We start from the raw sequence: 26,751 nt of genomic DNA, 5'->3' as shown, positions 1-26,751 counted from the left end.
TTTAATTAAGTTTGACTAATTTTAACTTTGTTTGACCGAGTTTGATTAGGTTTAACTAGAATTAACTTCAGGATATTTTGGTTAAATTGGTCCCATTTTGATTTTAAAAACTTGTCAAAATTAAAGAAATGTTTGATTTGAATCAAGTCAAAATTTAAAACATTTCATAAATGATCAGATTTTGCCTAAACAAAATGAGGTGCCTACAATTGATTTTTCTTATAAAAAAAATCTTGAATTTAAAAATGAAAAAATTAATTGATCCATTCGAAGAATGGATCGATCAATTTTTTACATAAACTTCACTTATTCAAAATTGACAAAAATCAATTGATCACTTCCTAAAATGGATCGACTAGTTATTTTTTTTCAGAAACACGTCTTGGCTTGAAAGGTCAAAACTAATCTATCCCCTTCAAAGATGGATCGATTGGTTCGGCCCTAGTCACATTTTCTTGTTTTTACATAGCATTCAATGCACTAAATGAAAGCAATGACTCTTATCTCATTTATGCCTATATAAAAAGAACTCCCACCATATTATGAGTCATCAAGAGCTAAAAGAATTTATTGTTATCTATTCTTCATCTTTTTCGAGCATTAAAACGTAAATTGAAGTGTGAAATAACATAACATCGCATCTTGTATTCAAATCTTCTTAATATTATTTATATCTTTTATTTGTACTTTGAATTTATAAACATCCAACTTAGAGAGGTTTTTAAATTTGCAAAACAATTGTATTCAGCCTTGAGATTGAAAGCTTGAAAGGAAGTATAATGCTTGTGTGGTTTTTTAAGAAACTTAGAAAACCATTGAAAGGATTAGTTGATTGTATCAATAGCTTTAGAAGTGCTAGTTGTAACATTCAACATATATATAATGGATTAAGCTCCTTAATAAATGAGGCTAAGAGAAAGAACGAAATTACTTTGTGGAAAGACCAAACCTTTAAAATTTCATATATTTAATTTTTCATCTCTACTCCTTTACATTTCAAGTTATTTTCCTGTGCATATATATAGTTTTTATTTGTTTAGAAATTTATACTTGTGATAATTATTTAATTTGATAATCAAATTATGAAAATTTTTAATTAACCAATTTACCCTTCTATTGATTTATTTAATACTTTGAGCTAATAATTATTTTCATAATTTGGTACTTAAAAGAAATTTATGATTTGATACCTTAGTTTATATTTTAGATTATATTTTAGATGGAGCCCATATGTCACATTAGATGAAAAAAATAAAAAATTACTTTTGTAAATAAAACCGATTGTTTTCTTTTTAAATTAATATTTACAATTGGTTTTTAAAGCTTAATATTTACAAGTTAAACTACAGGAAAACTCAACAGCAAAAATTTAGGCATAATTTTTGGCCTTTCTTTTCCCATGCTGGAGAAGAATTCAACAAAAATTTCAACAGTAAAAATCCAACAGTCAAAAGCTGAATCAAAATTCATAGAGAGGCCAATTTTTAGTCAATAGATACAATAAAAAAAGAAACACGAGAGCAGTAAAATCAACATTACAATTAACACAACAATTAACACAACAATTCATAATCCCCAAACCAACAACAATCGACAAAAACAATAGATAAAAAAAGGGAAGCATTCAGTGGAACTTTTAGCAGAGAGTTCTTTTCCACTGATGGTTTCAGTTTGTGGATTTTTGGATTTGTTGACTGCGATAACAATAGGGTTCAAGAATCAGAGGAAAAGATGGGTTTAAGGGGTGGCTTTGTTGGATTTCCGTAATCGATTTTAAGAGAGATTTAAGGAGTTTTGGGGTTCAAGAATCAAAGGAAAAGAAGACCACAGAAAGACATTAACATAGTTGATTTCAAAGTGTTCTAGAAACAGAGAACAGGATTTTTCTATTCGGAGTCTTAGGTTAAAATCGTAGATCTGCGCTGTCTTAAAAGTTTTTACAGAAAACCAATAAAAAAAAAAAAAAGTGAAAAGCATATCGAAAGGAACTTAAAGAAAAATTTTGAGACTAACCGACACAGACGACCACAGGTGGCGGCAAAAAGTGGAGTCTTATCAGACTTTGGGCATTTTGGGTAGTTGCCTTGAATATACGAGAGAATAAGAAAAAGAAAATGAGAGAAAAAAATTGATTTTACTTAAAAATTAATTTTTTATTTTTGTCTGACATGACATGTGATCTCCTATTCTGATGTAACTTGCTTTTTTGAATTGAGATAATACATGGCATTCATTCATCGGAAGAAAAAATCACTTCATTTTTTTCATTTTTTTTTTACATCAAAAAAATAAAATTTTTTTGTATAAATAAAAAAAATTGATTAAAAATTAAATTTTTAATGTCTCTTTTTAAGTATTTTTAATCTTTAAATTAAAGGTTCGGAGATTATTCTTTTCATTAACGGAATTAATGCAAAGTGTACGAAGAAATATAAATTAAAGTGTTAAATCATGACTTTTTTTTTAAGTACTAAATCATAAAACACACTCTACTTTAGGGATCAAAATATATATTAATCCTTGATATTTCTATTACTTGCTTGTCACTTACAATTATTGGCATTATCCGTAAATTTTTAGGAAATCCTTGTCCCATCTCACGTTACTTTCTCGTCCCTTTTTTTTATTTTTATTTTTTATTTTTGCCGGTTACTTTTCCTATCCACTTTAGAAAAATAAATAAATAAATAAACAAACAAAACCAAGGAGACCCCTTAACAAATTTTCTAAAAATTTTTAAATTTTTAAATTTTATTTATTTAATTTATTTTAAAATATTATAAAATTTTAAAATCAAATGATTATTTATTTCTTTTAAAAAATCGATTTTAAGAAGTTTAGAGTCTTCAATTCTTTTTTTTGTTTATCTCCTGCTACAAACATTTATTTTATAAATTTTATATAATCCGTAATTTTCAAAAACTCTATTTAATTCGCACGGTATCTGAACTAATATTTAGTTAAAACGAACTTTCCAATAATTAAAACTCTCTCTTTATAATTTAACTAAAGTTCACAATTACTTTTAATTTGTAATAAAATATAGTTACAAATATATTTAGTATAATATTACAGAGAAAAGTTGATAGAAAAGGGTGGAAAAAGGGTTTCCAAGTAAATTCACTCTCCTCCGTGCCAAACATTAATGCAAACACTCGCTCCTCGTAATCTGCTAAACCATTCACGAGATAAGATTACGCCAAAGCAGCGCGTTGCATTCACCACCTAAAATAGGGCGTCAGTCAGCTCACTAACGGAAAGAGGCCTCCTAAGCTAAGCTGCGCTAGAACAAGGGATAGAATTATAGAAAGTAGGGGAAAAACAAAAAAATAAGAAAAAAGAAACGAATTTTCCGAAGAAAATTGCACAGAAAACGAAAGAGAGAATTGCCCTTTTTATATTCTTCGCTAGGGTTTCAGTTTCTTTTTTTTTTTTTTTTTTTTTGTCTTTTCTTCTTCTTTTCTAGGCATCCAAACAGAGGGTAAGGAAAAGGTGGTGTGTTTTTCCAGGGGAAAGTTTGAGGTTGTTGTTCCTTTGGTGGAATTTTCCGGGAAACAAGCAGAAACTTTTGTGTTGTTTCACAAGGGAAGGGAAGGGAAGAGAAGAGAAAAGATGATGATGATGATGTCATCAGCTTCATCGTCAGCTGCATCAGTTGCAGTAGACAAGGCAACGAGCAATCTTCTAATGGGTCCTGATTGGACCATGAACATCGATATTTGTGATTCTGTTAATTCTAATCATTGGTAAAAAGTTTTTTTTTTTCTAAGTTTTTCTCTGACTTTGATTTATTTTTCAGTTTAATTTCTTAACTTTTACGTGCATGCTTTTATGTTGATGTTTAAGTTTTATGTTTTAGAGATTGTTGCTCTGTAATTTTATCATCTCTTCTTGTTTTTCTTTTGATTTATGTATTTAATATGGTTGAATTATGGATGTTGGTTTTCCTTTTTTTGGATGGAATTTGTTGAATTTTCTCGTATTCTTGGTTGGGCTTTGTATATATAATAAAAGCCCATGATTCTTGTAAAGGGTCTTTTTTTTTTTAATTATTTTTTGGATTGAATTAGATGAAGCTACTTGAAGAAAAGGTGATATAATTTTCTCAACCATCACTGTAAAATGATTAATGATAGGCAAAAAAGGAAAGGCTTTCTGAGAAAAAAAAGTATTTAATAGACAAAAGAAAATATTAATATATATGTCTTTAGTTTCTCTGTTAATGTTATGTCTCTTTTCGGTTTTGTTTATTACTTTTTCAAGGGGTTTTTTTGTGAACGGAAACTAATATAAAATTTGCTTAGTTTACTGATATGGGTGGATTGTGGTTGTTGAATTTCTCAGGCAAGCAAAGGATGTTGTAAAGGCTGTGAAGAGAAGGTTGCTGCACAAGAGTTCCAAAGTTCAATTACTTGCTTTGACGGTAATTTTTATTGGAGAACAATTTTTTCAAATTCCCTTTTCTGTTTCTTCGCGATTTCATGTGTCGTGTTTTTGTGGATTAACCACATGTCATTTCCCCTTTGTAGCTTTTGGAAACAATGGTGAAGAATTGTGGTGACTATGTCCATTTGCAGATAGCTGAGAGGAATATATTGGGGGAGATGGTCAAAATTGTGAAGAAGAAGGTAATTCTTTGATTTTACCAATTCAGTTATTAAAAGTATTGTTGGTCACTTTATTCTGGTTAAAGCTATTATAACTTACTTTCTTGCTTTTTTCAAAAGGAAAATTTTCTCCTTTTTTCCTCTTTTATAGCTATCTTAATTCATCGCCCTTTAGAATGGATAGAACTAGCTCAGAGCCATAGGTTCTTCAAGGGGTCATCGTTAGCTATGGAGCAAATGTCTACAATAAAATCAAGAAGGGTGTGAATGTAGTTGTGTAATGAAGATTTGTGCAGTTGGTAAGACATTGAAGGAAAATTTATCATGTAGCATAAGACCTCTAAAAGAGAACAATCTTATTTCTATATTGAACGTGCTTGGCATTCACTTCAATTGATGACTGATACTAGTGTTCTTGAACCTTTGTACTATTACACACCAACAGCTATATTTGCATCCCAAATTTAAGTTTGGTTCATGTTATCTGGGAGGAAAATGATTTTTCTGAAGGATGGCATGACTGGTGCGAACTCCAAAAGATGGATGATGAAAATCATTGAGCTAGTCATGAATGTTGAATGGTAGTGGTTGTCCAAGTATTTTGCCTTTGAGGAGAGTACTTTTACCAGGTCGTTGGTTTTGCTGTTATGTAGTTTTTTATGCATGTTTTGACTTTTGATTCACAGATTTAGTATCTCATTTCTATTATATCGTCCTCTCATTGTCTTGCCAGTATATGGCTTTTTTTTTTTTTTTGGTATTATTATTTGTTGGACTGTCTCTAATCTAAATGATTCGTCTATTTTCTCTTTCTATTTAAAATCTCAATCTGCCTCTCAGTTTTAATGAGCCTGACTGACTGAATTCTGCAGGCAGATATGATAGTGAGAGACAAAATCTTGGCTTTGTTGGACTCTTGGCAGGAGGCATTTGGTGGTCCTGAGGGTAAACATCCTCAGTACTACTGGGCATATGATGAGCTAAGGGTAAGCATGGCACCGTAGGTAGTTAGATGTTAATATTGGAATGGCATCGAGGACATGATATCCAAGGATTTCCGCTTCTAAGATCAATTACTCCCATCCTCTTTGACTACTCTAGTGAATCTAAAATTATATAACTGTAAAAATGGCAGCGTTCTGGAGTAGTATTTCCCAAGCGTACATCGGATGCAGCTCCTATCTTTACACCACCTGCTAGGCGTCCAACCCTGAATCATGCTGGTTATAGAATGCCAAGCAATTCTTCTAGAAGGCTTGACGAAACAATGGCTACGGAGATTGAAAGTTTAAGGTCTAAATTCACTTTAGTTTTGTTTATAGAGTTTCTTTGTTCTTCTGCAAGTGTTTTTTGTCCTGCTCCTCCCTTTTGGCTGAAATTTTCCGTGATTATCTTAGTTTGTCTAGCTTGGACTCAATGAGGGATGTTATGGAGCTCTTAAGTGACATGATGCAAGCTGTAAACCCCAGTGACCGTGCGGTATGAACGACTAATAAAACCTTTTCTTTGATTTATTTTGAGACTAAAATCTTTAACTGCACTTTTTGTTTGTATTGGCAGGCAATAAAAGATGAAGTGATAGTTGATCTTGTAAACCGATGTCGTTCCAACCAAAAAAAGCTTATGCAGATGCTTACTACTACTGGGTTAGTTGTCGCCAAATTTCTCTTCTTTAAATGGCATTAATGACTTTCTGCACATAGCCTTCTCTATTATCTTCGTTCGCAAGTTCATCTATCGGATTGCTCTGCCTAATTGTTGGACCCATAGTTGGGAAGTCTAGGACTAAGAATGAGATGCACCTTGGAACTTAAAAGCACGAATCCTGAAAGTATATCCTCTTAATTATCAATATCTTTGTGGTCCTCTTCTTATCTATGCATCCACCTGCGATCTTGTGTTTCTTTATTTGCAGCATGAGTTGTGTGTGGATTTCTAAAAGTCGGAAGTTCTTTCTTTTACACATGGCCTATGTGTGGATACTAAAAGCTCTTTCTTGGCTATGTGGCAGGGATGAGGAACTTTTAGCTCGAGGTCTTGAACTAAATGATGGTCTACAAAGCATACTTGCAAAACATGATGCCATTGCTTTAGGTTCGCCCCTGCCAATTCAAGTTGCTAATATAAGCTCCAAGCCAACTGAAGCAAGTGCATCCAACAAATCAAAAGAAGTGAAGAATTCAAGCCCAGCACCTAATATCAGTCCACCTGCACCCATTGCTACTGTGACAAGAAGCCAGATTGATGAAGAGGAAGAAGAGGAAGATGATTTTGCACAGCTAGCTAGAAGGTTTCATAAGCTAACCTCTAATTCATCTTATATTTCCTGTCGCAATCCTAGAAATGACTAATTTTATGTTGGCGTATGCGGCTTGTAGTTAGGCAAAATCCGCTTATAGAGAATCAGAGCATGACTTACATTCCATGATAATTTATTTGTTCTTTCTTTTATTAAAAAGACAATAAAAGAAATGCACTTAATTATAAGTTATTGTATGGACAAAATAGTCAATCTTTTCAGTGAAACCCATCTTAAGCCTTGATAACTATTCACATCTTTTATAGAAGGCCGACAGCTTGCTTTCCTTTCCCTTTCTCTACCACCAAACATCATAGTTTTAAACATGTTCAGTTTGGCTCAGATATTGACTGGTCCACATTTTGTTACGAGTGCAGGCACTCCAGAGCACAGTCCACCTCTTCTCAGAGCACATCCGCTGGAACAAGTAAAGCTTTTGTGCCAATCAACAATACGTCTGTGACAGCTTCGTATGTTCTGACTGCCCCAGCCTCTGCTCCGTGCAATGCATTAGCTTTGCCTGATCCACCTGCACCAGTTAGGACTACAGAAGAGCAGGACTTGATTGATCTCCTAAGCCTCACCTTGTCGACGTCAGCTTCCTCCCCCCATACCACTCCTACACCATCTGCATCTCACCAAAATCTGCATCAGGTACCTGTTCCTCCTAGGACCCAGGGAAGTCCTTGTGCTTCCCAAACCTACCCTGGAAGTCAGGGACAGCTGCCATATAATAGTTATGTTGTTCCTTGGGCCCAACCTCAAAAAACATCCCAGCCTCAAGTCCTGCCACAATATCATTCCCAACAGAAGGTGCAACAACAATCCCGACCCCAAAGCCAGTTCCAGGCAGAACTCCAAACTCAAAACCTGTCAAACTCACTGTCTCAGGCCCAACCTCAGTTCCAAACACGATCCCAACCTCAAGTCGGGCCACAGTCCCGGATTCAACTCCAGCCACAATCGCAAACCCAACAAAGACCTCAGCGCCAACCACAACTGCAAATTCAACTTCAGCACCAAGCACAGTCCCAAACTCAAACTCAATCATTCCTCCAACCTCAATATCAGCCACATTTGCAACCTCAATACTCCTCTGGGTACCCCCCTCCACCATGGGCTACTACTCCAGGTTATTTCAACAGCCAAAATCACCTTTCCTCTGCAAATAACATGTTTTCTACTCCCCAACTTAACGCTAGCACATCAAATACCATGATCGGGAGCAGACCCTTGCAGCACGTTAATTCATTTGCCATGAGAGGAAGCAATGGAGCACCAATGAATGGGGATTCTTGGGGGAGTATAGGTCCTAGGAACCCGGCTCCTGTGGCAGGACAGAAGCCCTTTATTCCATCATACAGATTGTTTGAGGATTTGAATGTGCTTGGAAATGCCAACGGAAGGCTTAAGATGACAAGTAGTTCATCTCCTAGCTTGTCGGGTACTTCTGCCCAAAGTATGGTTGGCGAAGGGAAGTGAGACAATTCAGCTCTATGCAAGGATATGTCCATGTGAATATGATGTAAACGTTGAATTGTCTTTTAGATTGATTTGTGATTCATTATTATTGTCATATGGTATAGTTTTTGTTGTGTGGTGCCTAAGATGTTTGCCACCTGCAGAATTAGAATTAATAGCTACAACGTCGTAGTTTTGATTCATAAGTAACCATCATTAAAGGAACTTCATCAATTAAGGTGATTTCATTCCGAACACATCCATCAATTTGGTAGGATTTATACATTTATCAGTTAAAGTGTTAGAACCTAGAACTACGCAGAAAGGTTATTCACAACTAGAATGGCAGCAACACGTGTTAGACTTATAGAGCTTTAAGAGTGGCAACTTAGAGCTTGCCTGTAACTAATCTGCATGCGATATCTGAAATTACGATAATGACAAGTCTTGTACAAATTAAACACATGGAACACTGAACGAACACACTGAGAAGGATGAAAACGATGAAATAATTGGAATAACTATTTACATGCATATACCTATCTCACAGATTATTTGCCAAAGCCCCCCGTAAATATATGCAGGATAGGATTTCTTCCAAACATGTGTGACAACCTACACCGGAGGCTAATGAATCTCTATATATAGCATTACAATCAGCCGATTGTGCACCCCCCCCCCCCCTCTGCCCTGATTTCCCAGGCACACCCACAGTGAAATTGTAAACGTGGCAGCAACATACCAAACACTTGATGGTCCAAATCAAATATTTTGCTCCCGTTAAATTGGATCTCCACAACACAGAATTTGTGTTAACACTGTTTCATCCACGGTTTGCTGCCTCCCAAATTCATGAAATTGGGAAAGAATTAAGCATTCATCTTGTCTGAGAGTTCTCATCAGCATAGATAGAAACACAGGCATCAGCAGCACCAGCAGCAAGCAATACTTGGTAAGGATGGAAGGTAAGGCAGCTCACAGAACCAATCTTCTGGGCCATGAAGGTATGTTGGTATCGAATTGTGCCTAGTTGTTCACCCTCCAGACTGAAAACTTTGATTAGCTGTTTCGCTGAACCACTGGCAATTATTGGGGCATGTCTATGGACAGCTAAAGCTGTAAGGGACCCTCTGTGAGCATCAATAGTAAGGTAAGTATCTCCTTGACTTCTAATATCAAGGAACTGAATATCACCAGCCTGGGATGCACTAACAATCTGAAAATCGATATCCAATGTTCGTCAGCTTTCTGTATTACCTCAATCAAAACCTCAATGAAATGTTAAACAAGGAACAAGGATGATGACAACATTTGAAACCTCTTTTTACCAGACAAAAGACCGGTGAGCTGCTTACCTTTCCTTGATCAAGTCCAGGTTGAAAGCCAATACCCACAACTCTTTCTACTTGCTGAGTATGTGGCCTAGTTGAACAAACCAGCCTATAGCAATAAAATAACAATCTTGGATCAGACAGAAAATACAGGTGAGAATATGAGAATTTTTTTCTGAAAGAAGAGAGGGAGGTGCGTGTTAAGCAATATAATGGTGGTCAAATGTCCTGAGATCATGAGAGAAATATCAAGTCTATAGTGAAAACAGATGGATGAGTAAAACAATAGGAATACACTGTTGTAAAATACTTCACTTCCACTAGTTGACAAAATTAATAAAGGTAAGGAACTCTATAGCAGCTTTAAACTGGAAAGATCATAGGAATAAAATTAACTATGGAGAAGGTCACAGCACTCAAAGCTCAAAATTATATCACAAACAGGAAAAAACTGTCATTCAAGAATAGTATAATTCATTATCTTCTCAAAAAATTTTTAAAAAAAAATCATTATAGAGTGCTTACATGTCAGGTATTCGGATGTCATAGAGTCTGACAGAACCATCCACAAAACCAGCTGCAAATTGACTGCCATGAACTTGAGAAGAAGCCTGTAAATGTGGGGGAAAGAAATCAATGGGGAAACTAGGTAACATGAGATAAACTGCTAAAAAAAAAAAGCAAGGAACAATGGTCAATACAAGTCAGATAACAAGAAAAAAATAAGAGCAAGATCTTTAATTAATGTGAAATAATGTGAAATAGAAAAATCACACGCCATTTTAATTCTTCACCTAGAATGCGATACAGTTTCACAATCCAAGTTAAAAGTATGTCAGAGACAAACAAAGAGAAATATAAACAAACAAACAAATAAAAAAGCAAGACAACAGCTATCTTCCTTTACACATCAAATCCAAGAAACAACTTAAATCAAATGCAAAGGTAAGGTATAATTCAAGCCATCTTAACATATAACTGGCATGGAAAAAATAACCTCCTTTAAAAAACAATCCAAGAGAGTTCTGTTATCCTTTGGTTCGGTTAACTCAATATTCAGGAAAGCATACAAACTAATAAAACTTAACAAATTTTCCACGTTTTCCATTACAGCATGCTTCTTACTGACCAACTCCATAGTGATATGCACTAATTTTTCCAAACACCTGTTGTCATTTGCATGTATACAAGCATGCTCAACCAAATAGGTTAATAAACTTAATATCATTGAAGACTCACCAGTGCTGAGACACTGCAATCCGAGGATGATGGTATTGAATTAACAAGCTGCTCCTTATCCAGGTCCCAAAGCATGATGGATGATATCTCTCCAGAAGCATACTAGTGGTGTGACATCAGAGCAATGAAGAATATATTATATCAGGCATCAAAATTATAAGCAAAGAAAATGTTCATAGAGATAACATTCAAGAATAAAGGAATACAAGATATCCAGACAGCTGCTGCCAGTCCACAACAGCACTCAAACTCCGCACACCAGGTTTGTGACCTTGGATTGAAGAAAATGCAGTAACCAGTTTCGGATTGCCCCTAAGTGTATAATCTTTCCAGACCCGAATATTTCCATCACCTGTATAAGATAAGCCCTAAATTAATTTTACAAAACAAACCACCATGAAACATTTTAAAAAAAGGTAGAAAAGAATATTACATGAAGCAACAAGCAACAAGCTGTCATCAAGCTCATTCAAAAGACAGAGTTTAGAAATTCCCTTCTCTGGAAAATCATGATTGTCAAAACAATTGAGAAGGGTGGCTTCCTCATAATTCCATATCCTGAAGAGAAAACCCAAACAATTAATATGCCAGCAAATAATTTACCGAAATAAATTGTGAAAGTGTCAATGGAAACAATATAAATGAGCAGCACTAAACTCATCTAACCCATTTCGGAAGCATTGTCCATTTTTCAGTAACAAAAAAAAAGCCACTAGCAGAAAGCAATTGACAATATATAACCCTTCATGAAGAAAAAATCCTACTTTGTCATAATAATATTGTAGGTTAGCAACAGATCTTCTAAGAAACACAAAATATCAATCTTTTTAAGAGTTTATATCTGATGCACATAATGTGAAAGTGAATCACAATATGCACCTCATCAAATCTTTTTTAAAATCAATATTAATAAAAATTAAATTGATGCATTTCTGGTGCATAAGTACATATACCGTCAATGATTACAGCTCACCATCTCATTAAAAGTCTTAAAAACCTTAATAATAAATGTTAGTTTCAATGAGATGACAACTTATGACTCATTGAATTTATAGAATCATATAGACATTGCATCAAATATAAATCTTACTAGTAGATACTAATTTTTTTTTAAATAACAAATTTTTATTTACACTAGAAATACATCTCCAAATGTCTCTTCCAAAATCAGTAAAGTACCATATCTACTAAATACAAGGATAAAAGCCAAAACCTTAGACAATTGGCTTTGCTTCAGAAATGGAAGAGAAATTTTGTTCAGAACTTCATGGGATAAAAACAAACTGTTCTCACAATGTACAGGTACTTGAACCAAGAGGCTCTCAAATTCACAAGCAAATTAGAGTATCTTACATTGCAAAACTGATAATGGAATATACTCTTGTTCCTAGTTAATAACATCTCACATGAAATACTGACATGGCCATTTCTCAATTGAAAGTTCGAGGGCATTTTCATTCTTCATTACTCAGAACCTAACAGATCACTCTAAAGCTTCTAGTGAACAGTTTTAAGGAATTTTTTTTCTACTAAAGAAAGTAAATAACCCAAACTTCCAATGTTTTCAATAAGTTTCCCCTACCGTGCTTAAATTACCAATTTGACCTAAAATTATCGAAGCATAGGTTTGGAAGTCAAATTTACCCCAATAGATAGATTACTGTCATTTAATACTCATATCCATGGATAAAAATGAGTAATAGCCCATTCGGTGACTCCCACTGTGCAGTGGGGAGTCACTCGTGCTGTGCCGCAGCCTCAGTGGGGCCTAAAGGACACTGGCACTTCAAGTGACTCCCCACCACACTGGGGGCAGTCACTGGACGAAGCTTAAATCAATCAATTCCTAATGGCATGTTATCCAAATCATTTAAACATTCAAAACTGGAACTGACAGCTTTAGGAATCCATTAAAACAGAAACCACATACCTGATTCGTTCATTCTCATCTGCTGCAATCACAATAGGAGAGAAAGGTTGCAGCAAGGCCGTTCTTGTACCTGTCTCGAATTTTGTATCCCAGCTAGCAATTTGATTATTATTATTAAGTTTGCTAGCAGCTAGCAAAGAAAATGAGAAACCAGTTAGTTCCAAAGTAGGAACTGGCATGAGAATAGTATCAAAAGAACAAAAAACAAATAAGTTAAAAGGCATACAGGAATGCTGGCATTTAGCAATATGCTCCAGTGCAAATCTCTCCCGCTCTTCTCTTCCGGCCAATAGTTCTTCACTATCATCAGATGCAGTAAGAAGTGGCTTGGAGAAGTGGCCACAACTAAAATTATAAATAGTTGATTGTGGAAGTAAACTGCGCTCTGAAACCCCAGAACCAGAGCCCAGAAGTGGGTCAGCTAATCCCGAGTCTGAAGAATTCATCAGGAGAGGCCTGAAATCTAAAGAGCTAACTCTACGCATGCTTGTAAAGTAATTTTGTCGAGGAGGGCTAACAGGAGGAGTTCTAAACGTTAAAGGTAGATGACCTGTCAACATGATCTCCAAATTACTTCAACGTCTAAATAGAATAAAAGATAGCATCATTGCAAGCGAAGATCAGGGAAGAGAAAGGTGACAATAATCAGGATACATATTATAAGCAACTAACAGAGAAGAAAATAGTTACCTCCATTCATGTCAAACCAAGACGAAGAACGAGCTAATCCAGCAAAACTAGGAGTTGGTAAGGAAGTTGTTGGTTCACCAGGCCGAGCACTGCTACCAGCAGATTTCACAGATTTTGTTACTTGTTCAATCCCAATAATGGAAAGAACCCACCGGCCAAGACCTGCTACGCGTGGAGAAGGGTCCTTAGCTAAAGTACACATAGCCAGTACACACTGTGAATACATTGCATTGTCCAAAGGTTTTGGCCTTGAATGATGAACGACCCCATTACTGACACCATCATTCAATATTCCAGAATCAGAATGTTGAGATGAATTATCAGACAATGGAGATCCATGCATAATTCTGCCAGTAGAAAGAGGACTGCTGGTGGAAACCCTTCCATCCCGAACCACAGCTGAGTTGTCATTTCCAACTCGGATTAAAGGACCTATCTGGGATGAAACTATATTCCCACTTCCTGTTCCATTTATATTAGCCAGCGAAGGCAATGGATTCAACAGTGAATTCGACTGAGGTTTCCAATATGCAGCAGCAATTGACTTGAGGTGCTGCTTATGTCCAAAAGCAAAGCGCGCTAGAGCTGACGAGACAAAAAAAAGACATCAACATTAATCCACCAACATAATTCAAATACATTGTAAATTTGTAGAACACACACAACCACCAATCAGGAAAGAAAGCAATGCAAAGACAGAATGGTGTTTGCACAAAACGTGCAAATATTAGGTTCTAATGGTAGTGTCAATGGCTGATAGATAATTTGCAAAATAGAGTATACAAGGATCATAATAGTTGCTCTATGTTTTGCATCACATCATAGCACAGAAATTTTATATGCATAGCCATGTATCTTAAAAGTTTTAGGAGCCTCGCAATGATCCAGAATTTGGAATATGTTACAGGTAATCATCAGGCATTTACAAAAGCTATAGAAACTTTTTAAGGTGTTTCAAACTGCCAAATTTCTGTCATATTCATTCAATTATGTCATGATAACGTTAAAAACTGGGGAGCACACTCCAAGGAATTATCAATCCGAACGTGTGAAATATGAATGAGATAGCCACCACATACCTACAGCAACTTCTGCCCGGACAAGAGGGCTTCCATCAGAAACAACATTCATAAGGCTTTTAACAATAATAATCTCAGCTCTACTCTTTTCATCATCATCACATTCCTCATCCCCTCCAACGACATCTCTAAATGAGTCAAACTGAACATCAAGCAATGTAGCCAACGCAAAAACTGCAGAAGCCCTAACCTGAAATAGAACACCTTCTATGATTCCAATGTCTGTAAAAAGGAAAATAGAAACTAACCATTTATAAGAAACATATGTAGCTAGTGAGAAGATATACCTCTGGCTGAGGCTCAGAAAGTAGAGGAGCACATATTGCAGGTGCATCTGCCTGCAGACCTTTTAACTGAGCCTCATTAAAATCCTCCCACAACTTTCCAAGACACAGGCAAAGCCACTGAAGGAATAAGGGTTCAGTTTGCGCATCATGCTGCATGAAACCATTAAGGTGCTTCAAGCACAAATGGATTAACGCTGCATCAAAACAGGCTTCCTGGCCCCGTCTATGCCCATCCACAATGACAGCCAGAACAAATGCAGCCATTGCACGCTGTTCAGGATACGCTTCCACACTATTAAGAAACCTAATGAAATAAAAATGACCGCCATCCTTTACCAGATCAACCTGACATGACTGCAATCCAAGATGATAGAATTTCAAAATTACTATAGTATAAAGAGAAAGGAATATACTAACATACACAGCGGCAATAAGACATCAAATAGGATATGAGAAGCAGATTCAATTTCTAAGTGTCAACAAATAAAACCAGCAGACTATCAACACATACTTATTTGGACCCCTACAAGAAGTGAACTTATTTGGACCCCTACAAGAAGTGAAAACCTAGAATTTTCACCACTACAACAACAATTTTAAACACAAACTTAGACCAATTATATAGAAGCTTCCACCATATACAATAGAGCACTTAATAACTACTTAAATGTTAGGCTCAAAGGCAGGCAGGCACACGCTACTTAAGCATTAGCACAAGTGTACGAGTTACATTGTATGCATAAGTAGCTATATTAGCATAAGCAAACATATATTCATCCCAAAATTATGAAGCATCTGTGGACACACCTTATCAAGTGCCAAAATCTTTGTCCATATGAACACAAGGATTTGACGCAGTTCTGGTGTGCTTGTTTGCAACAGCTTCAGAACATAAGGAAATATTCCGACAGAAAGGGCCTAAAATAAAGAAACCAATCTCTGTCAGTAAACAACAGCATATAATGAAAGACAACAAAGAGCACATTGCAAAGAGTACACCCATCAATAACTACCAGATCTACAGCCCAGGGTCCCATATCAAGGAATCTTCCAAGAAGAACCAGTGCACGGAATCGATGGCATTGACTAAGCAAAACCTGAAACATCAACGGTGAGCTGGTCGGTCATTATATTAAAATTTTATATAATTAAGCTATAGTAACAATAAACTGTTTGCACATGTTAATGTTAGTGGCCCTGCATAATATACTTCAAAACATACTACTTTTTAAACAGACACAGAAGCTCAAAAATTCCTAGTACATGGGATTTAAATCCAAAAATTTTAAGTTAGTAGCAACCATGCCAATAGGCAGCAGCGATTCTGAAGGACCATCTCTGCACCTTATCATAAAAAACTAACATAGATAACTGAGGACACAATAGAGTAAAATAGTTTAGAATATATCCAACTAAATTTAAAATCACCATAAAAAAAGGGCAACCAAACAATGGTCCCCACGGCTGGAAAGACCAGGAAATAGTACAGCACCTGAAGAACAATAGGCAATTGCTCTGGTGGCTTTTTATGCTCAGATCCATGATCAAGCCATACCTCAAAAGCTGTCAGCTGTTCAGTAAAAAATGGACTCGGCTGAAACAAAACAAAAGCACACTCAGAATAAGGGAACACAAAAAACAGAAGATAAGCAACTTCTTATCCGGCTACTCTAGGAATTCTTGCCTGGCTCTAGACACATCAGGAAAATTCAGGGTAATAAATTCAGATTGGCAAAGGACTTTGAAGAAAAACGCACCTGGAACTCCGCATTAGGATCCTCAACCAATGATGGAAGTTGAGAAAGGCAAATTTCGGCAGCCATGTCCCATGCATCCCTGGAGTGCACAAAAGAAAATTTTTGAAAAGAACTGAGAAACAAGTTGTGAAGTTAGTGAATATCGCCTGTAGTACCACATATGGTGCTGATGGGTCGATGGCAACGTTGGGTGAGAAATTGGAGAACAATTTGCAGAGCGCATAATCCTCTCAGCAAGCAAAAAATTTCTGAACAAACTGGCAACTAGTAAATCCTGTCTAAACAATCTCCGAAAAAGATCTGCATCACAAAAAAAAAGTGTTAATTAAATAGATCAGAATACAAGAACCACTCATTAAAAAGTAAAAGCACACAACTGATTAATACACTCAAAGAACTACCATGAGGGAGAACATTCCAAGCAATTGTGTCTGTCACTGCAGTAAAAATCCAATTCAACTCCCCTAGAAGTGTTTTACGGTCATTTTGGCGGCCAGGAATTTTATCTATGAGCGAACAGTCAAGAGACTCATGAAGTAATGAACGTGTGCAAAACCTGGAAGAGATAATAACCATCAGAAGATTAGTAAGTCCATTTTACACAACATAACCAAATAAATTAAAATTAGAAAAATATGCAAATTATTAAAAACACTTAATAAGGTGAATACCACTGTTAAAATAAATCCAGAAACAGCAAAACTAAACAGAGAAACATATTAAAACCTAACTCAAAATGCAAATACAAAGGAGATTTCTTTAGACTAGCAAATAGGCATTGAGTATTAAATGAAGTACTTAGTCCTAATCAATCATAGCACATAAAACTCGCTAAAAGACAGACCAACCTGACAGAGACAACTTGTAAATCTTACAACATATCCCAGGTCATGCTCACATCACCAGAAAACTACCAACAGAGCAACTTTGGAACCCAAATGGAATTGTTTCTAGGCACCAAAGTGCAAGGAGAGAATCAATCATCAAACAGATAGGTACTTTCATCTTCTCTACATAGGTGAAAAACTACTTTGACCTCAATATTATACAAGGAGTTATTAAGCAGCCCTTGGGAAACCCAACAGATCAAAGACATATGCAACAGTTAATTTACAGCTAATAGGAACCAAAACAACAGTGCATCATAACATTTTACACAAGCATCTCATGCAATTCAAATCTCCATAAATAACATCTTATGGTGACAGTACCAACTCATTCGATTCTAAATTCCAACAGAAAACAGAAAGAAACAAAGCATTGTAGTGTATTTCGTAAAACATTAAAAAGAAAAAGGTATGTAAGAGCCAAGAAAAAAAAAAGGAAGACATGAACAATTTTTACAAGCCTGAATCCACAGTGTGGATACCAAAAAGGCCAGCATTTCCCAAATGAAAATGAAAACCTAAATATACAACGAGAAGTTTTACCATCTCAATGCCATTTTGATAGGTGTAGTAAGACAAGAAGTAAACACATCAGCAGGAAATTCAGCACTTTGAGGAAGAGTCTCATGTGCTTCACATGCAGCCAGCAGAATGCAGTCTCGTGCAGATCCAGGGTAGTTAGAAGTGCCACAGTCAAGAAGCTATCAACCAAATTCAATTCAAGAATCAAATCGAGCTAGAAAAAGAAGACAATATCAATTTGAATATAGCAGAAACCAGAAAATATACTTCCATCAAATTGAGGATAGAACACAAGTAGATACCTCAATGAACGCATTAACAATCATTCCAGCAGCAGAGCAGTCAAAAACATATATAGAAGGCGTTCTTAACCATGAATCAAGGTCATTGATAGGCAAGGGAATGTATTGTGTATAACTCTGCATGGGAAAATCATCGGGCTGAGCAGGGATACAATTTGGCAAATAGTGCAAAGCAAAAGCAACAAGAATTGCGTCATAGCAGTTAAACAAAAGAACACCTTATTGAACAGCCAGATTTCACCATTTGCAGTTGGCTTTGGAACACCATGTCCATTATAATGAAATAGAACTCGCTCTGACTTAGCATATCTGCGACATGTATTACAAAGTTTCTTCACTTCATCCACTGTAGGATCAAGTTCAACTTTACAACGAGCCTGGACACACAATAAAAAGAATTAGATTATAAACTTGATAGAGTAATCCAAAAGGAAACATAGTATGGGAAGGCGTTCAGACCTTTGGCTGCCACCTCTCATATTGATCTCTCAAGTTTTTCCCAATAGTTTCAAGTGCTTTTTGTGGTGCCATAGAAAAAGGATCTGCCAATAATCAAAGAAAGAAAAAGTGGAACAAACTTTCCCATGAAAAACATCATGTTAAACAAATACATTTTTTTTACATTTTACATCATTTGGTCACCAGGGATGGATGATGGAGCAGAAAATATGATGGAAAACTTAATTTTTTGTAATTGCAATTCTAGGATACCAACTTCTTGTTCCTACTTCCTTCTTAGCAACCAAATAAAGCATCGCTAGGACATGAGTTATATATAGAAATAATAAATAGATAAGCATTCTTGAGACTGCATGCTAAATACCATTTTTATGCAGCGATACACCACTAAAGCAACAATTTCTTAATGCCCCCCAACTCAAAATAAGAACTATTTCAACTTTCTATCCAATTTCTCTTGCTTGTTTGTCACTGCTACTTCTAACACCACACCACACCACAATAAACATGTGCTTAAAGAAAGGTACTCCTGGTGCTCCATATTGATCTTCCTCTTTGAAAAAAACTCAGATTTTTAAAATATGTCACATGAATCCAAACTACTTATGGTTACATAATATTCTAGTTTTTACCCTTAAATGAATGGAGGTACTCCTTTTTGTCTCAACTGATAAAAGGTTATTCAAAAAAGGCTTAGTTGCAAGTATGATCGAAATTAGTACTCTTGGACAAGAATGATTATAAATCTCTTCAGACATTCCAATGCAAAAACAAGGACAATTATTATGGAGCAGAAAGTGTAACAGCCAAGGGCAAACTCAATAGCCAATATTAAAGTTCATGCATTCTCGACGAAAGCCACTAGCATTTAGATCCTTTGCATGATCAAATAATAAAAACCTTACCAATGATTTCCAGAATAACAATAATCATGAGAGTCCAAGCATTAAGAACCATGAAACAGCAAGCATGCAAACCAAGAGGAGGGAATTGACTTGGAAAACATACCAATCCAGCATTCCATTCTTGCACAAGGAGATATCTTTATTACATCAGGCGGATCAACACTTATATTTAAACACAAAACCAGAGCTACATATCCTGTCTTCATCTGCATATAAAATTGAGAGTCAAGTGAATATGGTCAAGCCTCCTATACCATGACAAATTAAAGGGAAAATAATTCTTAATTGATGATTTGTAATATTTATCAACAACAAACATGCAAATATCTAAGAATCATATTCAGTCAGAGCAAACATACTATTATCTAAGAATCAAATTCAGTCCCATGACAAAAAAATTGCTTTAACATGTTGCAAGGAAACCAGAGTAAAGAGACTACTTAAAGATAAAAATGCCAAATCTTTTAAAGCATGCTATACATGAGAAGAATGTTAACAAATTTGGTATAGTAGAACATAATTTCTAACTATTTGCATTCTTCCTTATTCTACATGCTTAGGCTTTAGAAATCTCTTGAAGAAGACATAACCAGCTTCCACAATATTTTCTCATTTTTTTCTTTGAAATTCTAAGCTTACGTTAAAAGATAAAAATAGAATAGATACACCGTAGCATATTTAAAACCCAAACCTAAAGAAGGATGTAAGGAAACTGTTACTTTACTACAGATGTAAAGTAAAAAGGATTGAACAAACTAAATTTCTACTTTGAGGGCACCTAGTATTTTCATCAGACATTCATGCACAACCAACAATGTGAAATATGTTTATTTTTCCTCAGTGCATTACAAGGCAAAGGACATACTAGAATGGCAAAAACAACAGAAGATTACCTATCATACAAAGTATGGAACTTGCTAATGATTCTTATGCTTTTATCAAGAACCAAACAGGAAATAATGCCTGCCATTGCCCCACATCAAATTCAAGGATTTCAGTGAAACTTAATTGACACTAATATTTCACAACCGTAGGCTAGCACATCTGAGAATTCCCCTCCCTTTTATTCAATGCAGTAAAACCACATTCACATGTTACTTTTATGGCAAAAGTGATATGGATATCCATCAATTTTCGTAATTGTAATGTGATAAACATATAATTTCTAATAACCTATACAGGAACTCAAAATTTTCATACTCTCGAATGGCAATAGAATTTTCTAGTTATTTGCACAATACCAATATTTTGCTAGTGCAGACTAAATAAATTCTCATTTTGCTTCTTCAGTCTATGAGTAGATATCAGTCAGATCAAAGGAATAATTAAGGAAGAAAAAGAGGTTGAAAGGAAAGGACTTACTCGGTCCTTAGGCCGCCATTTGGAGACAAGTCCACTATCAGAGGGTCCACTGGGAGTGGAAGCTTCGAAGGCAGCATGTCGGAGTTCGCATAAAAACATAGTTTGAGGCAAGTAAGCCATGGTTGTAGGCCCAGTGATGGAGGAAGCAGCGGCATTGGCGTAACTGCTGGTGGATGCAGTATCGAAATCCCTCCCTTGAGAGGCAACGTCAGCAGCAACATCATCCTCTTGGTAGTCGCTGCTGCTACCGTTGCCGTCAATAACATGATTGGATACCGCCAATAACAATTGCGAAAACCGTGACGTCATCAGATCGCCCAATGCCATCCAAATCCCCCAAAAGAAACAAAAAAAAGAAAGCCTCCGGATGAAAATTTAATTAATAATTAAAAAAATCTTTTTTGTTCTTGAAACTGATCGAAGAGAGAAAGTGAGAGAGAGCGAGAAAAGACAATAGAGGAGGGATTTAATCAACGAAGCCGCTAAACCAGCGGCGCATGGAGATTCGCCTGAGGAAAGAGAGAGAATCCAGCTCGGAAATTTGCGGAAAGAAACGAGGAAAAAGAGAGGATATCAAATCCTAGGTGACGGCCGCGACGAAGGTGGTGGTGGCGCATAGAAGAGTGGCGGCACAAGAAAGAAAGAGAGAAAGGGGGGCGTCTGAACTCTCAAATTAGGATTTTGTCAAAAGTAAGAGTGTCTATGCGTTCCAGTGTTTGTGCGTGCGTTGCTGTAAATTTGTGTTCTCTCTATTTTCAATTTTTTCCCTTTTAAGTTTCATTATTATTTTTTATTTTTTTCTAATCTATTTTTCCCTTTCGCAACTTAAGTAATCACTGTTATAAGAAAAATGTTTAAAATAATTAGTTATGATCCAACGTCTCGCATGTGAATATGTATTTTTAATATATTTTTATTAAATGAAAATATATGTTATTATTATATTTTTAAATATTTTTTAACTAATAATTAATTTATTAATAATTTTTTTATATCTAATATATATATATATTATATACAACATACACAAATAAATTTCTCACATGAATACTTATATTGATAACTATCTTAAATGACATATAAGGTTTTTTTAAAAAAATAAAAGATTTTTTTAATTTCAAATTTGATAATTTTAAATTTATTCAAATATCAAAATTATTTAAATTATAATTTAAAATCAAATCAATTCAAAGATATATTTTGTAAAATTAAAAATATGAAATATGGATTTTATTTTTTAATAAATAATTTTAGGTGTTTACCAAATAATCTTATTTAAAAAATTATTTAATTATCAAAATCTTTTAAACATATTTAAAAATTATAAAGATTATGTTTATCTAAATCCTTCAACAATTTGTTTTATCTTAATTTAAAAAATTATGTTTTAAAATACTTAGATAAGACATTAAAAATTCAAGCAACTTTATATAAGATTTTGAAAATTCATAAAATTTTAATCTTAAATATTTAAATAATAAAATTATTAAAAAGATTATATCAATTTGAACTTTAATTATTAATTTTATATTTCAAATAAATGTAAAAATTTTAATATTATATTTATCACTTATTATATCTATTTTAAATTTTAAAAAATTAATTTAAAAATTATATATTTAATCTTAATTGTAATTAAAGAATTTTTTATAAATTTAAGATTCTAAATGTAATGTGTTATACATCATTTTTTTATTTTTTTCAGTAATTTGTTTCAAGGTATATTCTATTACTATTGCAATATTTTTTTATTTATAACTTTTTTTAAAAATTATTTTATTGTTATTATAGTTTCATTCTTATAAAAAAATAATAATTTTTTTAATTTATTATTTCTTTTTTCACATATTTTCTAACATTATTCATATTTTGCATAATAATTTAATCAATATTACTAAAGTAAAAATTTATTAATACCTCTTTTATTATTTAATTTATCATTCAATAATATATATTTTTATTTTTTAAAAAATATAATTTATTTTTATTTAATATAATTTTACAGATATATAAATATTATTATAAACAAAAATATCCAAAAAGAGACAATTTTTTTGTTTTTTTTAGAAAGTTGATTTTTTAATGATAAGTCAATATATATAAAGTTGATATATGCTATGAGGTGTTAAAGATTTGAATATAATTATTTATACTAATTTATATATACTTATTTTAAATAAATGAAATTATTTTGTATATCATACAGATTATAATCTAGTACTTTAATATTATAAAAATACCTTTTTTGAAAAGAAATTATCATCATTTATTGTATAAATTGCATGAAAAAATGACTTAAAGAACATTAACTTATCACATAAAATAAACATAAGTATGTATCTCATTAATTTTTAAACTCGGAACAAATTAATTGAGATAAAATTTTTTTGTAAAAAGAAAGAAAAACTGTTACGAACATATATCAAAAGTAAACCAAACAAATAACGGTATGAGAATATTTTTGGCAATAAATCACCTAACATCTTTTAGGTGTCATTCATTTGTGGATGAGATTTGTGTTATTATCGCGCATTGTTGTTATGTTCATAGTTGGATGAATGCTCCAATATGTACTCTGTTTGCGATTCCAACAGTTTGCTCTGGGTGCTATGCCGACTGAAAGTTGAAATTGTAGAGATTTATATTTAATTTATAAGATATTATTTATTTTGATTTAAAAATTTTATAATTTTATTTTGTAAAAAAAGATCTCAAGGTTTAAATTTAAGTCTTTACAACTATATAATATCATATTCACACATTTTTCAATGTGAAATTGAAGATATCTTTAAAGTTTGATCACAATCTTTTCACATTTAAAGCTTGATGTTCCTGTTAAATCGAGTTTAATCGTAAAACGAAAATCATATCAGACGTTTGAAAATCTAGAAGTAACTTCCCATCGCTGATTGGTGATCACTTTAATATAATTTATAGAAATCCATATCAAACCTATGAGATGTTGTTTATTTTGGATCCGAAAATCTCATAATTTTATCTCACAAAAAATATTTCATAAGTATAAATTTAAATCTCTACGTATATATTATATTTTATTATATTCACACATTTTTTTTTAACATGGAGTGTCTCACTATTGTACATAATGGTATAAGGTTAAATTATTTTTAATTCTAACTTTATCTTTATTTGATAAATTTAACTGGTTAAGATTTATCTAATAAATTATTATAGAAAAAATTTTATTTTGATGATGTTAATTTATTACAATTAAAACCTTTTTACTTATGAAATTAATTTTATTATTAAAATTTAGAAATATAATAAACAGCAATGTTCATTTTCGTCGGTTAAAAAAATTCTCCACATCTATCCTTTTATATATATATATATATATTATAAATTATAGATATAGATTGATAGAAATATTTCTTGTTAATTTCATATTATAACTTAAAAAAAAATTCCAATATAACTTTTAAGAATAAAAAAAAAAACTCCAATATTAAATTCTAACTTTTAACTCATTTTAAAATTTTAGAGAAAAGAAACATTCATTTCAAAACTATGTTTAATTACATATATGTGTTAGAATTTGATAATTATATACATGAATTAGAATTTGATACACTTACTACATGAGTAGTCTTTTTATGAAAATGAAGAGAAGTATATTTCTTTAATTTTCTATTAGTAAAATAATTTTATTTTTTTAATATTTTTTAAAAAATGAGTTAGTGTTTCTTAGCTTGCAAAACCAAACTTAATCGATGGGATTATGGCCTGACCACGATGAGTTATTCTGAATAAGTTGACAATGACATGTATGTAATGAATATGCAAACTTAAAAAAAAAAAAAAGATAAAAATATTATAAAATGAGATAAAATATCATAAATTAATAATAGTATAATTTATGAATAAAATATTAAATTTTTATTTTCAAATCCAAATTCTGATGGGTTTAAATATATCAAAAAATAAACATCATAGAGCTTTGTGGAAAAAGGCCATCTTCTCACTCACTAACAAATAGTGATAAAATTTTTTCCTACAATTTTTGGTTAAAATTATTGTTACAATATTTTATTATGTATTATAGCTTTGTATATTTATTTTATAATAAATTCAATAATAAAATATGTAATGGTAAAACTTCTTATTTTCACTTTTTGTTACTTTTAAATTTATTTATTCTTATCAAACTTTCTATTACAACTTTTTGTTATCCAGTCATCATACAAATTGAGTAATATAATAATAACTGTCCTTAGTCTCACAGAAGTTTTTCAATTCTATCACTCCAAAACAAAAAACAACAAAATGGATCATCTAGGGTTCAAGAATTTCAACATTAAAAGGATATACTTGAAATAACAATTACTCTCTAATTTTAAAAGGCACATACGCCTTGACACATGCGTCGTGAGTTCAATAGGTCATAGTCACTTGATTTATTCCAAAGCTAAACTCTTAAAAGCATAAATAATATATAATTATTATAAATAATTTAGTTAATCACTTGCTAATTAAGGCAAGACCATCGTCATGCTCCTCACTTTCTCATTCATTGTCTGCCTTTGGGTTTGCGAAAATATTAAACAGGTAAATTAAAACCTTATTGGACACAATTCCTAATTAATTCTCTGTTGATTTTGCTACAATTGACAATTACTTAATATTACATGTTATAAAAATCAAGTGATTAGAGACAAAGTAGTCCACAACGCACTCTGCTTTTGCAAGAACTCATTCGTTACAAGTTGCAACAAATAGGGTATGTTAATTTTGATGTATTCGTATCTTACTTCAAAAATTATTAAACCTAGGCCCGTTTATTTAGTTAAAAAGCATATAGATAGCTACCATTATATATAAAAAATACCCAACCCAATTCAAGCTGAATAGTAAAAAAAATAAATTATTTTTATGTAATATATATATTAATCAAAATTAAATCAATAAATTCAAATAAAATGTTATATTCGGATAATTTATAAAATTTTATGAACAATTTGATCAATTATAAATAATATACAAACCGTTCTAACCTTCTTTTCCTCAAAGAATAAGATTAAAATAATAAAAAATTTTCTGAATTTTACCATTTTATTTAAATTAGCTCTAATACTTTTATTATATCAAAATAAGTTTTTATCTTTTGATTTATATCCAAATAAATCTTTATTTTAAATAAAAAATTAACTTATATTAAACACTTATTTAAATATAAATTAACAATTAATAACTTATTTAGATACAAATTAAAATTTAATTACTTTTATTATTTGAGTGTGATAAAAACATCAGTGCTTATGATTATAAAATTCAAGAGTTTATTTTATTATTATTTTACCCTTATAAAAAAAAAAGAAAAAAAGCACTAACTAGTCACTAGTGTGAACCACCTGTGTTGAATAATGGTGAGAACACATTCCCAACCGTATAGGGTCCCTACCAAGCCATTGAAGGTATCTTTGAGCAGAGCTAATGTTTTGAACAGTTTCTACATTTTCTAGTTTTCATGCAATGAAGCTGAGAGGCTGAAGGTCCCTACGGTTTGGTAACAACTGTGATTATGTCTTCAACGCAATACAACTTTGAAGAAACATTAGAGTTTTAGAGGGCTATAAAATATTTGAGTTTGAGTGACAATTCCCTAGGAGTAACCTT

At 33.0% G+C, this 26,751-nt stretch overlaps 2 protein-coding genes across 3 annotated transcripts; one reads left to right on the top strand and one right to left on the bottom strand.

The window, feature by feature from the left end:
- Positions 1–3,171: 3,171 nt before the first annotated feature.
- On the top strand, positions 3,172–8,482 carry LOC111279234 (TOM1-like protein 6). The gene is made up of 9 exons (XM_022866201.2): positions 3,172–3,746; positions 4,345–4,423; positions 4,530–4,628; positions 5,480–5,593; positions 5,743–5,900; positions 6,005–6,086; positions 6,168–6,253; positions 6,619–6,897; positions 7,284–8,482. Exons 1-9 carry the CDS (start codon positions 3,613–3,615, stop codon positions 8,386–8,388), a joined length of 2,136 nt encoding a protein of 711 aa, XP_022721936.2. The 5' UTR covers positions 3,172–3,612; the 3' UTR covers positions 8,389–8,482.
- A 287-nt stretch (positions 8,483–8,769) lies between these two features.
- On the bottom strand, positions 8,770–21,865 carry LOC111279233 (regulatory-associated protein of TOR 1-like). 2 transcript variants are annotated; one of them, XM_022866199.2, is made up of 23 exons: positions 21,118–21,865; positions 19,859–19,961; positions 18,851–18,933; positions 18,610–18,768; positions 18,392–18,508; positions 18,111–18,268; positions 17,082–17,236; positions 16,836–16,980; positions 16,681–16,759; positions 16,416–16,517; positions 15,937–16,020; positions 15,731–15,841; positions 14,924–15,277; positions 14,637–14,826; positions 13,558–14,142; positions 13,094–13,417; positions 12,868–12,997; positions 11,371–11,495; positions 11,144–11,289; positions 10,938–11,039; positions 10,224–10,309; positions 9,723–9,807; positions 8,770–9,583 (listed from the first exon to the last, which is right to left on the bottom strand). In XM_022866199.2, the coding sequence occupies exons 1-23, from the start codon at positions 21,442–21,444 to the stop codon at positions 9,245–9,247; spliced, it is 4,089 nt and encodes a 1,362-aa protein (XP_022721934.2). In that variant the 5' UTR covers positions 21,445–21,865; the 3' UTR covers positions 8,770–9,244. The 2 variants fall into 2 exon arrangements, with proteins under 2 accessions (XP_022721934.2, XP_089612824.1); XM_089756698.1 differs by lacking the exons at positions 8,770–9,583; positions 9,723–9,807 and having other exon boundaries at positions 10,220–10,309; positions 21,118–21,841.
- Positions 21,866–26,751: the final 4,886 nt, after the last annotated feature.

The sequence above is a fragment of the Durio zibethinus genome, chromosome 27, assembly GCF_047325235.1.
Source record: "Durio zibethinus cultivar Kanyao isolate XHJ-2024 chromosome 27, ASM4732523v1, whole genome shotgun sequence".
Taxonomy (NCBI): domain Eukaryota; kingdom Viridiplantae; phylum Streptophyta; class Magnoliopsida; order Malvales; family Malvaceae; genus Durio; species Durio zibethinus.
The sequence above is the reverse complement of the archived record's forward strand: the minus strand, read 5'-3'. Positions and strand labels throughout refer to the sequence as shown.

Coding starts and splice junctions, on each gene's coding strand:
- LOC111279233 (XM_022866199.2), bottom strand. CDS start 21,444: ATGGCATTGGGCGATCTGATGACGTCACGGTTTTCGCAATTGTTATTG. Junction 11,496..12,867: donor GATGAGAATGAACGAATCAG/GTATGTGGTTTC, acceptor TTTTCTCTTCAG/GATATGGAATTATGAGGAAG. Junction 9,808..10,223: donor GACATCCGAATACCTGACAT/GTAAGCACTCTA, acceptor TTATTGCTATAG/GCTGGTTTGTTCAACTAGGC.
- LOC111279234 (XM_022866201.2), top strand. CDS start 3,613: ATGATGATGATGATGTCATCAGCTTCATCGTCAGCTGCATCAGTTGCA. Junction 3,747..4,344: donor TCTGTTAATTCTAATCATTG/GTAAAAAGTTTT, acceptor TGAATTTCTCAG/GCAAGCAAAGGATGTTGTAA. Junction 6,087..6,167: donor TAAACCCCAGTGACCGTGCG/GTATGAACGACT, acceptor TTGTATTGGCAG/GCAATAAAAGATGAAGTGAT.